This window comes from Pleurodeles waltl, chromosome 8 (genome assembly GCF_031143425.1).
Source record: "Pleurodeles waltl isolate 20211129_DDA chromosome 8, aPleWal1.hap1.20221129, whole genome shotgun sequence".
In the NCBI taxonomy this organism is placed as follows: domain Eukaryota; kingdom Metazoa; phylum Chordata; class Amphibia; order Caudata; family Salamandridae; genus Pleurodeles; species Pleurodeles waltl.
The window spans coordinates 988,187,691-988,203,876 of NC_090447.1; the positions used below are offsets into that span (position 1 = coordinate 988,187,691).

Consider the following 16,186-nt stretch of genomic DNA (forward strand, 5'->3'; position numbering starts at 1 on the left):
CAGAGACCTGCACCGTGCCCTTTGGACTGAAAGGGACCACCATAGGGGTATCTGATAGTGACCTAGTATAGTGACCTGTAGCGAAAGGGTGCATGCACCTTTTCACGCAGGCTGCAAATGGCAGGCCTGCAGACACAGTTTGCATGGGCTCCCATGGGTGGCATAATACATCCTACAACCCATGTGGGACCTATGGTTTACCAATACCCTGGGTACCTAAGTATCATATACTAGGGACTTACAGGAGACACTAGTATGCCAGTTGGGGGGGTGTAAGAAGTACCAAAGCAATTAATTTGGAGGAGAGAACACAATCACTGGGGTCCTGGTTAGCAGGATCCCAGTAAAAACAGTCTATGCACACTGACATCAGGCAAAAAAGGCAGGGGTAACAACGCCAGAAGAGAGGACTTTACTACAATTATTACAGTTCCACAGATAATAAAAGTGACAGGTCTACCCCTTCTGAATCAGGAATTAGAGTTTTTTTAAATGTAATAAGGAATCCCCAATATGATCCTATGAGAGGGGCAGGCCTTGCAGTAAGGAAAATCAAATTTGAGAGTTTTTCACTACCAGGACCTGTAAAATGTAAACATACATGTCCTGCATTTTAATTACGTACCACTCTGCCCTATGGGTTACCTGCGGCCTACCTTAGGAGTAGACGTGTATGTAATAATAAGGGTGGGGTTAAAGCTTGGCCTGGGGTTTTAAATGCCAAGTCTACATGGCAGTGTAGCACTGCTTTCAGGCTGCAATGGCAGGCCTTGGACATGTTTTAAAGTGCTACTTAAGTGTGTTGCACAAACAATGCTGTAGGCCTACTTGTAGTATTTAATTTACAGTCACTGGACACATGTACTGCTCTTTGCTAGGGACTTACAGGTAAAGTAACTGTCAGTTAGGTATATACCAATCAAGCCATATTTTAGGGTAAGAGCATGTCCACTTAAGCAGTAGTAAAGTGCTCAGAGTACTAAGGCCAGCAGAAAAGAAATCAGCAAAAAATGTGAGGCAAGCAGGCAGAGTTTTTGGGAAGACCACCCTAAGAATGTCAGGTCTAGCAATACGAATGTGATTTAATAAGGAAATTAACCAATCCATTGTTGTCACTTTCAATGTAAGTACAGATGCCAGTACAATACACATGAATTTCCTGTGTCACAATTCAGCCTGTTTAGTGGCTTATTGAAAGGGCTGCGACAATCGAATTTGGGCACAAGCAAGAGTTTTCACTTAAGTAAGGTTTACAGTTTGTGCAAAAAAATCGCACTGATCATGCAGGTTTCACTGCGTGAATTTCAGAAAGTAATACATGATGACATTTGTGATGGACTGCATGAGAAGTAGGATATTTTGAGTTTTGCTACTCAGTCAAAAGTAAAAACTGTTGAATTAGCTCCCACTTTGACCTACAGAACTGATAATGATGTTATACAGCACTCAGGAAAACGTGGGTCCCCTGCTATCATTACTTCTCTATTTTTTACCACATGTTTTATGCGACTCTCATAATGATGAAGCAATTTCAATATTTATTAGTTTTAGGCAAGAGTGTCTTCTTAGAAAAATTGTCCGCAACCTACATTTCTTTTGATGTAAAGGCTAACTTTTTATTTAGAAAAATATTCTCTAATTCTGCTGTCTTACCTTTGAAATGGTTTCTATGCTACCTGAAGATACCGGAAGGTGGTCAACAACTTATACCGTAGTGTACAGTTTTTTTGGGTTGTGTAAAAGGTAACAATATGAATAATTATCGGATTTTTGGACTGGACTTGCTTCGCAGCAGAACTCATTGCACTCTATAAATATACGAACACTCTTGCTTGTGCAGTTAAGAAGATAAGGAGTTGGCTGATGTACCAGTCTTGTGAACAGCCACTGGCAGTGCACTGGCTTTTGATTTGCATTCATGAGACACAAACAGCACAGGCTATGGTTGTTGATCTTCAAGGAGATCAATAACCACAACCTAGGGTTACTATGCATGTTGGCTCCGACTTACCTCTTCATCTCTTCTTCTACATGCACAGGGCATGGCGTGGCAGCTCTCTCACCTTTTGAGTAAAATACCGTCTCCCCTTGATTCAGAGTTGAGCTCCTCAAAACTAAGCATTCCTAGTCTAGAATGTGAGGAAAAACATATTTGGTAGAACCCGTAGTTATTTGCTTCAACCTTTTGTTCTGTTGCTGCTTACAAACAACTTCAAGGAAATTCATTCAGCCATTTGTTCTTTTTCAGGTAAAACTGTCCAGGAGAAAGCCAATGCAGCTGAAGACACCTCGTGCCTTGCCCACAATGGAGGCTCACCAAGTGATTAAAGCAAATGCATTGTTCTTGCTATCTTTGAGCAGTGCAGCGGAACCAAACATTCTGTGCTACCATCCTACCAAACCCTTCCAGTCTCAGTTGCCCAGTGTCAAGGAGGGCATTTCAGAAGACATACCCATCAAAATGCAGTGCCTGTACTTGCAAACACTAGCCAGGTAAACATTCGACTGACTACCTTAGCAAATGTTGAAAATAACATCATTTTGGTGCTTTGTCTTTGTAATCTCATGTATGATAGCGTCAACAAACACCTCTCTCCTGGAAATGGGTTACTCAAAGGCTAGGAGTGCATAGACAACCAGGTAAATAAGAGTATATAATTTCATTCTCTGACTTCGCCAAGCTCTATTTATAGTAACTATGGGCCAGATGTACCAAAGGATTTTACCCATTCTGTGTCTATGAGAAAAAGCTTTCGTACATATGGCCCCATCTTGTCAAAAGGATGCACTGTACAGGCTTCAGCAAGGCCTCGTTTTGAAGAGGGCCTCCAATTAACTCATTTTGGGCTGTAAGGTTAATTGGCTTTGATTACTAGCTTGGCTATGTGCACACCCGTGTCATGCCAGAATTTAGCACTGAATTGTGTTTAGTCACATGGAATTACTGACAACAGCTGGGAAGGGAGTAGGCTCAATTGTAAAGTCTTGCTGCTCACGTAATCATCTGGAACATGGCTCTTTTAGTCGGTTTTGAATGATGTCATTTGTGGCTCATTTTTTTCTATAAAAGCTACAAAATGTTGCGGTCTGGCTTGTTATTATAATAGATTGTATGTACATAAAGTAAGGTTTCTTCCTTTTTTCTGAGCAAGTCTAATTGGAGCATAAGTTTATTTCCTGAATAGTCATTGAAATTAAAGCTGTTGCTAGTAGTTACGCGGACGTTGACCTTCATGGATCTTTTCTTTTAGTTATGCTAAGTATATCACATTGCCAAAGGCTACCCTTTTCTCTGATGATTATTTTAGAACCATAAGCCTTGAATTGTGTTTTTGAAACTGTGATGGGAGAGCAATTTTTGTGTACCAGAGTATCATAAGGGCCGAGCTGTGGAAGCAGTGTAACGGTACAGATGTTGCTGGTGCACTTATGTGGCTCTGTTTCCTTTTCTGCATCACAATTGCCTAGGCCCTGGAACGCCAGCCTTGACGTTTGCCTCATAACTCGATTTCCTTTTCTATTTTTCACTAAAAATGAGCTAAGGGACTTCAAGTTAATTGTTGAGGCCAGAAAATACAAACGAGGAATATGACTCAGAAAAAGCAGACAAAGGATAATAGGAGACACAAAAACGACAGACACACCAAATCTCCTATAAAACATTGGGTATACATATAAATTGTTACAATTCACACACCTTATCCTCGTATAAATATGTCTCCCCTCTTTTTTTAAACAGTCCTCTCTAAGGTTTGTTCAGGCCTTTCTGGACGTTTAGAGGTTTGTAGTTATCAAATAACCTGGCTCTATACGTACATGTTTACTGTTTTGTAGATAGAGTACAGTAAATGGCATTCATTTATGGTCGATTTTCTAAGAATTCTTTGGAACTGGGACCAATCAGTTGCATCAAAAAACTCAGACAGGTCATTACCGTCCTGTCAAAGATTCCTATTATTGGTCAGGGTATTTAAACACAGGACCAACAGCCCTCTCCATATAAGAAGGAGTTTGATCATTTCAGTGAGAGTCAAAGAAAGAAATATCCACCAAAGGTAGCTGTAGGGGGTTAAATGATACAAAAGCACAATGAGACAGAACATTTCTGTTAAATGAACTGCCAATCGCATCATTAATTCCAAATGATCCCATCTGTTTCTCATACGTTTAGCCTTTTGATTGGTTTTAGATTGATTTGCAATAAATGTGTAATTTCGTTTACAATTTTGATACTTACATATAGTAGTAGTTGTAATGCCTGCTTACCTTTCCAAGTAGCAGAACCATTATTGACATACATTTTGAGATAGGGATAATTTCTGGTTTGGCCCAATCGAATGTGTTGCCCAACATATTCATTTCTTATTTAGTAAGCATCAGTAAGACAGAGTCTGATCTCCCAAGAAATGAACCAACAATCTGAATATTGTCAGCTTCCTTGAGGTCCTTAACCGAGCATCATTCAGCAAGATCTTTCCCATCTGAATTTTGTCCCATGGCTGCCAAAACTATAGACTCCAACTAAATTAAAGAAAAAATGCTTACGATAACTGTCATCAACTTGAGAAGCCTGCCTGTCTGTATCCTCTTTGCTTTTGTGATGCATTGCCTAACTGTCATGGGTGGTCATAACCACTTATTTAGTGTCTGCAGTCAAGTTCATTATTTCATTCATCGTTCCCATCAACCTAATCTCCGATCTATCTACTCTCTTCATTTTTTACAGTCCTTTTCATTAGCCTGCGTATTTTTATTTTTTTTTTAACTGTTCATCTTTCCTGTTTCTCCCACCTTGAAAAATACAAGAACGTCTTTTCCTCAATGAGTTTTCAGACTACGGAGAAGCTCTATATTAACATCTCTACTGCCGACAGTTCCAGAGCCATTTCATGCTTTTAAGGGCATTATTATTGGTCATATGCTTCAGATGACTGAATATTTGGCTGCTTCTGTCTCCTCCAACTAAAGTGTTGATCCAGGCGGGGCTGATGTGCAGCTAATGATGCTGCAGAACCAGAGTATTTAACCTGGTATTCTTATGGAGCACAGTGCACCATTAAGGCTTTGGTAACTAAAACAGTTGCACTGCCTGAATAAAGGACTGTATCAAGATGGTAAGGTGTGTTTGATAATGTGTCCATAGGCAATTTCAGCATCCAAAGGATGGAGGGGTACGCTTCTGCTGAATCACATGGCCCCAGAGTTGTTTACAGTGCTTGATGATAACTTTTATTGTTAAGCACATTGAGTCTTTATGGTTAGAATTCTCTTTTTAATTAACTTTGTGATCAACAGCGTACTTAAAACACATAGCTGCAGTCGATCCATTTTCAGATACATTATTATTCTACTTGATGTTGGCAACGCTTAGCAAAGTAGATGTGCTGGATGAACTTGGATAAGATTGGCTAAGAAATTAATTTACTTAACTTTTGGTGGAGCATCCATAATCAATTGTAGTGTTGCTATTTTGAGAAAAAATCTGCGGTGCATGTCATTTCTAGCACGGTGTTGAGAAAATACAGGCTTTTTTAGAATATCTTTTTTGTGTATTTGTCTTGTCTTCAGTAGAATGCTATCAGCTGATAATGGTAAAATAATACCTATCTGTGGATTCCTCACCTTTTGAATATTCCAATGTGCCAGCATTCCACAGAAAGTTTGCTTCATAGCTCTCCGCATCAACGAGGATGTCATAATGTCAGGGCTCCACACTCGACTCTGCCTGATGTCATCGGAGCCATAAGAAACCCTCATTGGCGTGCTGTCATTTCCCCTTTTTCTGCGCCTTTGATGTATAACGTTTTTCTAGTAGCTCTCAAGTTATATTGTAGACTTTCTTTGACAGTTTATTCTCCGAAGTTGTTACTTTGTTGACGGGAAAAGATGTCTTCACCAAGGAAGTCGGGCTTAAAGCCGTGCAGGGAATGCGAGGTTTAGATGTCCATTCCTTACTTGCACAACGATTGCCCTTGGTGCTTGAGTTCAGATCACAACATCGTGAGCTGTTTGTCATGTCAAAAGATGAGGAGTGGGAGGCAAAGCTTTTTATGGACAAGGTCAGACAAGAAAAAGGAGTTTGTCGGAAGTCGAAAAAAAGCACAAGAAGAAGAGTTATCATTTCTCTCAATGCCGTTCTTTGAGGGATGATTCTCCGAAGTCAGGATCTCCGAAGCGGAGGAGAGAGGAAAAATGTGAGATGTCTCCTTCTCCATCCCCGGTGCTCACACCAATGTCTCCCTTGAGCCCGGCTCCTGCTCCGACTTCACCTCGGATCTAGAGCAAGAAGCACAGGCAGTGCCTTCTGCAATGCCTACTCCTCCTTCACAGGAGCAGAGATATCCAGCATTTCCAGCTTCAGGGACTCATACCTCGTGTTTCCTAAATGCTATGTAAGATGTAGGAAAGTAGCACCTTTCTTGCATAGCTACCCCCCACTTTTTGCCTGGTGTCAGTGTGTTTAGTGTGTAGTAGACTGAACTCTTGCTAACCAGGACCCAATTGTCAGTGCTCTCTTCCCTAAGTTTAGTTGTAAGGTAACTTTGACACCGCACAATGAGCATTCCTGTGCACCCATGTAAGTCCCTAGTATATGGTACTTAGGTACCCAGGGCATTGGTACCCCAGGGGTCCCACATGGTCTGCATCATGTATTAGGCCCCTGCAAACTGGGACTTCAGGCCTGCCTTTGTAGCCTGAGTGAAATGGTGCATGCACCTTTCACTCCAGGTATAAGGTTTGCCTTATATCATGGTCACTGCACTCTGAGCCTGTAAGTCAGCCCTCAGGTAGACTCTTTGGCGCAAGGGTACGGTGCAGGATTCTTAGTGTGAGGGCACCCCTGCAAACCCCAGACTCCAGTTCCTGGGCTTTGTAAGTGCAGGTAAGCCATGCTAAGGTATGTAGTGGACACTGGTCAACACAAGTTGTCGAAATACATAATGGCTTCACCGAACAGAGACACGTTTGGTATCAAACGTGTTGGAATCATGCAACTACACCGATTCCTGTGGTAGTTGCATGATACCATGTACTCTGGGTGTTCCATAGGGGATCCCCCATGTCCTCCTTGAAGGGTCTGCATGCCAGCCGCTGCTGCTGCCGACCATAAACACTGTTCTGCCCTCCTGCTGCTGAGCCTAACTCGGACAGGGGAAGGCATAACAAATGATTTCCTGTAAAACAGAGGTGTGATCAACTCCTCTTTAGAAATAGGTGTATTTGAGCTCGGGTGGGGGTGTCTGACAGACACTCAAGGCTGTGGAGTTGTTAGAGGGGGAGCTGGAGGAACTAGGAACTCCAAGAGGTGAGTACCTGAGTGACTCCAGCGACCAGGAGAGCGGAGGTAAGTGCCTGGTCTTTCCAAGGACTAACAGGAGGACTTAAAAAAATGATTGTGCAAGAACAGGACTAGTCTAAACAAAACCAACTGTGGATTCTGAAAGAAGAGGACCTGAAAAGGCAGGGGACAGGGTCCAGTCCACCATGGCATCTCCAGTGGGGCAGGAGCTACTACCCACCCTTCAGTGGATTAAGAATCAGGGGCTGAAGAGGAGTCCTTCGAGCGGTGCAGATGGTTTCCCATGTTGGTTGCTGGGTTGCAGATGGTCCGTAGTGTAAGAGAACTACCAACAAGCTTTGAACAGTGCGAGAGGAGCGAAAGAAGAGTTGCAAGGCTGAAGAGGACCTGCAACGCCCAGGGATCTCAACCCTTGGAGCGAGTCCAGGGTGACACTCAGCAGTCGGGAGAGCCAACAGAAACAGTTGCAGCCCCCACAGGTAACCCTCTGGCAGCAGGAACAGTAAGTGGCAGTGAGACCCAGTCAGCACAGCTGAAGAGGAGTCCCTCATCGCTGGAGAAGCAGAGAGAAGCCTGTGCTTGGCAGGAAGAAGTGCTAGGGGCTGAGGCTCATCAGCCTGAAAATCTCTTGGAGCAGGAGAGAACAAGCCTTGGTGGCTGCAAGAGTTGCGATGCACAGGTGTACTGTCTTACGAGGAGATGCAAGGGCTCACCATCTTCTAAGTTGGACAGCTGGCAGAGAGGACCACTCCAGACAGCGACCTGTGATGCACGATCTATGCAGTTCCAGAGGAGATCAGATCCACGCAGCCGGTCGTCGTTGCTGTAGGTACCTGCAGATGCAGGGGAGTGACTCCTTCATTCCAAGGGAGATTCCTTCTTGCTTCGTGGTGCAGGCTGAAGTCTTGTCGACCCCAGAGGGTGCACAGCTGGGATATTGTTGCCGCTGCTTGAAGCAGCCAGAGAAGCAATGTTGCAAAGCAAAGTTGTCGCCGGAGTTGCTGCTTTGTCATTTCCTGAAGAGTTCAGTTGCAGTTCCAGTGGCCAGAAGTCAAAGTAAACGATGCATAGGAGTCAAGGTGAATTCCTGCGCATCAAACCTGGGGACCCACCATCTAGGGAGTCCCTGAATAGCCCTAAAAGGGGAATTGGTCACCTAGCAGGGTGACCACCTATCAGGAGTGGTCTGTGTCGTTACCTGCCTGACCTGGCCGCTCAGGTGCTACCAGGGACCTCTGCACATCTTGGTTTCAAGATGGCAGAATCTAGTGGCTATATGGAGGAGCTCTGGACACCACCCCTGGGGTGGTGAATGACAGTGGAGTGGTCACTCCCCTTTCCTTTGTCCAGTTTCGCACCAGAGCAGGGACCGGGGGTCCCAGAACTGATGCAAACCAGTTTATGAAATGCAGGCACCAAATATGCCTTTCAGAGCAAACCGGTGGCTTGAGGAGGTAACCCCTCCCAAGAATTTTAACATCTATTTTCAAGGGAGAGGGTGTTGCCTTCCTCTTCCTCAGGAAATACTTTGTTTTGCCTTCCCCAGCCTGAGCTGATCAAGCAGCAGGAGGGCAGAACCCTGTCTAAGGGGTGTCAGCAGCCTGGGCTGCCAGGAAAACCTCAGAAGACTGGTAGGAGCAATACTGGGAGTGGTCTAAGGAGCCCCCAGAGTGCATGGAATCATGCAACCAATACTGGCAATAGTATTGGGGTATGAGTCTAACATGTTTGATACCAAACATGATTAGGTTTGGAGTTAACATTATGTAGCTGGACACAGGCTTCCCCGCACTTAAGAAATCCAGTGTAATGGCGCTGAAGTTCGTGGGGGCACCTCTGCTCATGCAGGGGTGCCCTCACACACAGCGACCTGTACCCTGTCCTCTGGACTAGGAAGTCCTTCCATAGCGGTGACTTACAATGACCTGTGGTGAAAAGGTGCATGCACCTTTTCATGCAGGCTGCAATGGCAGGCATGCAGACATATTTTGCACGGGCTCCCATGGGTGGCGCAATACATGCTGCAGCCCAATGTGAACTGCTGGTGTCCCAGTGCCCTGGGTACCTATATAAGGCTTATAAGGGGACACTAGTATGCTAGTTGTGAAGTGCATAAAGGTCCCAGGCAAACACATTTGGAGGTAGAGAGCACAGTCAGTAGGGTCCTGGTTAGCAGGATCCCAGTGAAAACAGTCTAAGCATACTGATAGCAGGCAAAAAGTGGGGGTAACCATGCCAAAAAGAGGGACTTTACTACACCTGATGCCAAAGTTTCCTTTTGGGGGCTTCATTAATTCCTGCTGGCTCTCCTGTGTGGTGAGAGCTGGCCCTGACATACCTGCCAAGGATGGGTCGCCTGGACCTTGCTGGTCCTCACAAATCCTGCAAACTCTGTGCAGTGCTGCCCTGCATTTGCCAAGGTTTTTTGGTGGTAGCACTGACCCTCTGTAACTCGACAACTGGCCTGGGACAGCTCGTGGACGACACTTGGGATCCTCCTGCATTATCAGGACTCCACAGCAGCACTTCTTCGTCCACCGTCCTACAGGAAAGCATCTCCAAGAAGGGTGGGCATTGCACTGCCTGGGCACCTCCAGATGGTCTGGTCTCTGTCCCCTCTTTCCTTAAGTCCTCTTCTTCCGGAATCCGTTCCTGGGTTTCACGGACCTGGTCTACAGGTCACAACAGCAGCTGGACAATCGAGGTCCCCTTTGACTTCAACAGGAGGTTCTGACATGATTTCACCCCTATGCGCCTAGGCTCCCTGGTTTAGGTACTCAACTGATCTAGGTATCCACGGGTGGGGGAACTATCCAACCCTCCTTGTCCCAATGGGTTTCCTTGGGGTCACCCGCACCCCCCGGGAAGAGTCCTAAAACGTGAAAACTCCAACCGCGACGTCCCCATGTTAGCCTATGGACACTGACCCAAGATTACTGCTCTGCACATGGTGCTTGGGGACTCCTACCTGCTTTCCTTTGGGTTTTTAGTACTTCCCAAGTCCTAATGGTCTTTGGTTGGCAGTGTGGGATGGGAGTGATTTTCGCATTCCATTTTTTTTAGTTCATGGTTTGGTCCCTTCATAGGGGCCTATGTTATTTTATGCCTTTACTTACCTGTTGCTGGGTATATTTTTCTATGTCCTTATCTCTGGTTAAGAGTGTATGTTACAATAAATATAACATATTTTTCTAACACTGGTGTAGTTCGTTCCTGTGTGTACATCACTGATTGACCAATGTGGTATTTGCAATTGCTTTTCACCTTCCTGGATATGCCTTAGCTGCCCTCCACAGCTACTCTTTGAGAGCTCTAGTTATCTAGAACCTCTTACACTATCACTAAGGGTTGCCTGGACCTCAGTACAGGGTGTCTCACTTATAGGTGTACACCCTATACTTAGCCAGCCTCCTGTATATGGTGTCTTTGCCAGAGCATTGACTCCATCTGGTCCACATGCAGGCCCCATGGGTCAGCTTTCTTATTCGTTGAGTGGATTCCCGGCGTCGTACCAGCAAGGTCCATTCATCCCATTAGTACCAATGCCTGTGGTGTCCTGGCCTCGTCCAGTGCCGAGGCGGCCGACTTCGCAGATTAAACAAGGTTTGTCTGCGCTGGCTAGGCGTTCTCTGGCTTTTTCTGAAGTGACTGCAACGTCACGTCATTCGACTCCAGCGCCATCCCTTCCTTCGGCCCACTGTTCTAAGTCTAAGGAATTGCCGACATCACCAATGCCTTTAATGTCACCAATGCCAGCATTGAAGTCAAAACAGAGACCTATGGGAGTGGTTCAGAGACTTTTGGAGGAGAAACAGTATGCTTTGGATAGAGACGATCTTGCAGAGGGGGAGATAAAGCACATGGACCCAGATTTTGAGGGGATGGAGATAGCAAGTGGGTTAGATGCTTCCCCTGAATGGAAGCAATTATGTCCAAAAGTTATCCCTCCACCTGAAGTCATGACCTATCATTCTGTTATAAATAAGGCAGCGGAGATGTTGGGTTTGCCTTTGCCTGCTACTGATCTTAAGTTGAAGCTATTAACAGAGGTATTGAATTCATCTTCTTCTACCTCTGAACCATTAATACCTTTTAATGATGCGTTAACCGAGCCAATCTTGGAGACTGGGCAAAAAACTGAATTCTGCTTCTGTGTCTAGGCCGAGTGCAAGAAGGTACAAGCCAGCTCTGGGAGACCCATTGTTTTTAACTTAACATCCCACACCTGAGAGTTTGGTTGTGCAGGCCTTGTGTTCTTCAAGGTTGACTCCTGGGTTATTTCCTACTTCCCCTGCTGATAGAGAGTCACTAATAATAAAACAATCAGCAAATAAGGTGTTCTCTCCTTGCAGTGTGGCCTTAAAATCTGCAAATGCAACTTGTTTGTTAGATTGTTACCTGCTTGCTTTTATGGACTCTGCTAAACTGGTAGTTCTGAATGGGCAAGGGACTGTACCCCAGGTCGTTCAGTCAGGTCTGGACACTGTTGACTCTGTGGCAAGAACAATGGGGACCTCAGTTGTTTCCCTGAGGCATGCTTGGTTAAGGGGGGCCTAGTTTTTCTCCTGACATGCAAACAACCTTGTTGGACCTTCCATTTGATGGGTCGAATTGTTTGGGGCTAAAGCTGACTCTGCTTTGAAATGTTTCGAAGAGAGCAAGTCAATGGCAAAATCTTTGGGTCTGCAATGGCAATTAAAGGTTTATAGACAATTTTGCAAGATTTGCGGATTCAAACGATCAATTTCCTTTTGAGGAAAGGCAACAATATCGACAGCAGCAGTCAAATCTGCTCTATTGAAGCTACAAAGGGTGGGCTGCAGAAGGCAGCGGGGAACTGCCCATCACCCTACCTTTTCCTCTTCCTTCCCGGCCAATGTCTCAGGAAAGCAGCCCTAGTTCTGCCATTTTGGAGCATGCTTTACCCGTGGGAGGAAGGTTCATTCATTTTATACAACAATGAAGGTCCATTACATCGGACCTTTGGGTATTGAAGATGGTAGAAAATGGATATGCCCTACCCTTTCAGGAGTTTCACCCTGCTTTTCCTCCCTAACAAAGTTTTTGTTCAGAAGAACATCTTCTTTTACTCCAACAGAAGGTCCAAAGCTTACTCTTAAAAGGTGCAGTGGAGTTGGTTCCGGAGCAGAACGGGGTCGGGAATGTTACTCAAGATATTTTCTGATTCCCAAGAAGGACGGTCCTCTACATTCGATCCTAGACTTCAAGGTTTTGAATTGGTTCCTCAAGCAGGAAAAATTCAATATTATTTCCTGGGCACAGGTGCTTCTTGTGCTGGACAAGGAAGACTGGATGGTTTCAAGTAATTGACTAGGCACTTAGACACCTAGCCTGCCACTTGACTGTGGGTTCCAGTTCCTGCTTGTTTTAGACGGATTGAGTAACACTGCAGCTGCCTGGGTATGCCCACCGGGGTTTCCCCAACTGGGTATTCCCACTCACCATATTTCCTACCAACAGAAGTCCTGCCCCAGGACGTTCTTAATGCAGGCCTCAGCATAGCTGCGTGGTGGACTTGTGCAGCGGGCACATTCTGGCGCACAGAAGGCATGCCAAAGGAAGGCCCGTCTGCGCCTTGATCCACTCAGTGCCATGACTCCTGGCTTTCCCTCTCCCCAAAGATACACCATTCCTGAACTCTACACCCATGACTCCAGATGCCACAACAAACACTCCCACCACGCCCAGCCCATCCATCAGCCCCACCCCGAACAGACACCACCTTAGCAAAAACACCATCTCGCATGCACCCTTCTCAACACACGCTCACTATGCAAGCATTCTACTGAATCATGAGACCTCATCACCACCCTCACCCCGACATTGTCTTCCTCAACAAGAAATGACTCAACCCCACATCCACCCCAGACATTGCCACAACAATCCCCTTTGGAAATATAATCACTCACCATGACCGCACCAAAAAGCCAGGAGGAGTAGCAGACAAAATCCACAGAGAGACCATACACTGCACCACCACCACTGACAACACCACCATCCCATGCAATATCTCAACTTCAAGCTCCAAACAGCCAACAAAACAACCATCAGAGGCACCCTCGCATACCAACTTCAGGACATCATCTTCTTCAGTGACCTAAATTTCCACATCTACGACCCAGCAACGACAACACTGCACATCACCTTGACAGTATGAGCAGCCTCGGATTGACCTAGATCATCCACAACCCTACACACACACCGCAGGACAAACGCTGGCCCAATTTTCACCTTCAGCAACCGTGTCCAGTGCAGCCATGTTACAGAATTTACATGCACGATCACTCCATCGTCCAGCATCTCCAGCCATCACACCTCTGCTCCTAAGATGCTCCCTACCTGAGGTGTAACAAAATCTTAGAGACCAGCTGGGCAGGCACACTCAACACCTCCGACCCCGCAGCTGCCACCAGTTTTTAACGAGGAGTGAAAAACTGCAACGCCTGGATCACTGGAACAGTGGAACAAGACAGCAAACAGCTGGAGAGGAGATGGCAAGGCAGCAAGGACACCTCGAACAGAGCCACCTTCAAGACCTACCTCTACCGCTGCCTATAGAGGGCAACAACTAATACAACCCTTGCCGCATGCATCGAAACCAGCACCAACAACACCAAGGAACTGTTCAACATCATTAAGGAATCCTCCAACCCGGCTGCCAGCGAAAACAACATCACCCCCTTACAGGAGCTGTGCGACAACCTTTCCCATTTCTATGGCAAGATCTCGACCATATACAGAAACTTCGAAATCCAACCCACACCTAAAGACTTCCTCGACAGATAGGCCACCACTGTAACTGACATGAACCACACACTGACCACCTGGAACATCCTCTCCACCCGGGACATCACCTCCACCATGAAATTCATCCACTTGGGAGCTCCTTCAGACCCATGTCCGCACCACATCTTCAACCTTGGAAACCAAAGATCGGCCAGGAACTTGCCACCCTGCTCAGCACCTCTATCACCACCGCAACATTTCCTGATGATTGGAAACATGCTGAAGTCAGACCACAACTCAAAAATCCCTCTGCCTAACCCTGTGAACCTAAAAACTACCGGCCAATCTTCCTGCTCACATTCCCAGTGAAGGTACTGGAAAAGATCATCCTCAAGTAACTCATGACATACCTGGAGCAGAACCAGTTACTTGACGCCTCCCAATCCAGCGTCTGCAGCAATCACAGCACTAAAACTGCCCTGATCGTAGCCGCTGATGACATCCGTATAATTTTTAACTAAGTAGAAACAGCATCTTTGATCCTCCTCGATCTCTCTGCAGCCTTCGACACGGTATCCCACCACATGCTAATCAAAAGACTCCACCACATCAGCTTCCAAGGGGAACGGGGTCAGATGGATCACCTCCTTCCTCATCGGAAGAACCCAGAGGATCCACCTCGCACCTTTTACCTCCGAAACCAAGAAGATCACCTGCAGTGTCCCCCAGGGCTCATCCCTCAGCCCAACGCCCTTCAAAGCATACATGACTCCGCTGGCCACCATAGTCAGATCCCACATCTTAACATAATTTCCTACTTAGATGAAACCAAACTTATCCTCTCACTCACTGATGGACCCCTAACCCACCAGAACCAACTTCCACAGATGCATGACCTGCGTTGCTGACTGGATGAAGAACAACTACCTGCAGCTGAACACCAAGAAGACAGAAGTACTGGTCTTTGGCAACAAGGGCAACACATGGACTTACTCCTGGTGGCCATCAGACCCAGAATCTGCTCCCATTCCCTCCGACCACGCCAGCAACCTTGGAATCATCATCATCATTGACAATTAGCTCACCATGAAATCACAGATCAACGCTGTCTCCTTGGCCTGCTTCCTCACTTTGCACATGCTACGTAAGATCCTCAAGTGGCTACCCCTACACACAAGATGCACCATGACACAAGGCCTCGTCACCAGCCAACTGGACTACGGCAGCACCCTCTACATAGGAATGGCTACACACCTCCTACAGAGACTTCATACCATAAAGAACACCGCAGCCAGACTCCGCCTCGGCCTTCCCCAACAAACCCACATCACACCCCACCTCAGGCAACTTCACTGCCTCCCCATACAGAACAGATGCCAATTCAAGCTGCTGGCCCACGCACACGACTATACACAACCAAGGACCTGCATACAATAACCAAAGCCTGAGCTTCCACCAAACATCGAGAAGACTGCGCTCTGCCTCTCTTCTCTTCCCCATACTCCCCGCATCTACTGAAGCAGAAGTGGATGATGCTCCTTCTCTCACATGGCAGATAAAACCTGGAACAGTCTCCACACGCACCTCCGGACCATCACCTCACTTCAGGAATTCTGAATGGCCCTCTGGACCTGGCAGTTCAAATAAGCCTCTGGGAGCTGCAAACGCCTGGATACCCTATCTGGTGATTAGCCATGCTTTATAAATCCTGAATGATGGATTGATTGATTTGCAGGATCCCCATTTTGCAATCGCACTGGAAGTATCTCTGCTTCACAGTGGGGGTCACAACATTAACAGTTTGCGGACCTTCTCGTTGATCTTACTTCTGCTCCTTGAGTCTTAATGAAGGTGATGTCAGTGGTTGCAGCACATCTCAGAAGGTGGGAAATACCAGTATTCCCCTACCTGACAATTGGCTGCTCAAAGCCAAGTCTCTGGAGTTAGTGCCACATCACTTGCAGTTAACAACTCAGTTGTTGTACAACCTGGGCTTTTCCATAAATGTGCCCAAGTCTCACCTGTAGCCCTCTCAGCTCACCCTGTTTATATTGGCAGTACTGGACACCCCAGTGAATTGTGCTTACCCTCCTCCTCCGAGGATTCAAGACATTCAGGTCATGATTCTGATGTTTCAGG

At 46.2% G+C, this 16,186-nt stretch overlaps 1 protein-coding gene across 17 annotated transcripts in view; it reads left to right on the forward strand.

Annotated features, from left to right (window-relative positions):
- MYCBP2 (MYC binding protein 2) overlaps positions 1 to 16,186 on the forward strand; it is a 1,769,078-nt gene that overhangs the window by 1,291,752 nt on the left and 461,140 nt on the right. For all 17 annotated transcript variants that reach the window (XM_069205243.1, XM_069205245.1, XM_069205247.1 and 14 more), the window contains one exon: positions 2,249 to 2,493. In XM_069205243.1, coding sequence (XP_069061344.1) covers positions 2,249 to 2,493 — 245 coding nt within the window. The remainder of the gene's footprint in view (positions 1 to 2,248; positions 2,494 to 16,186) is intronic.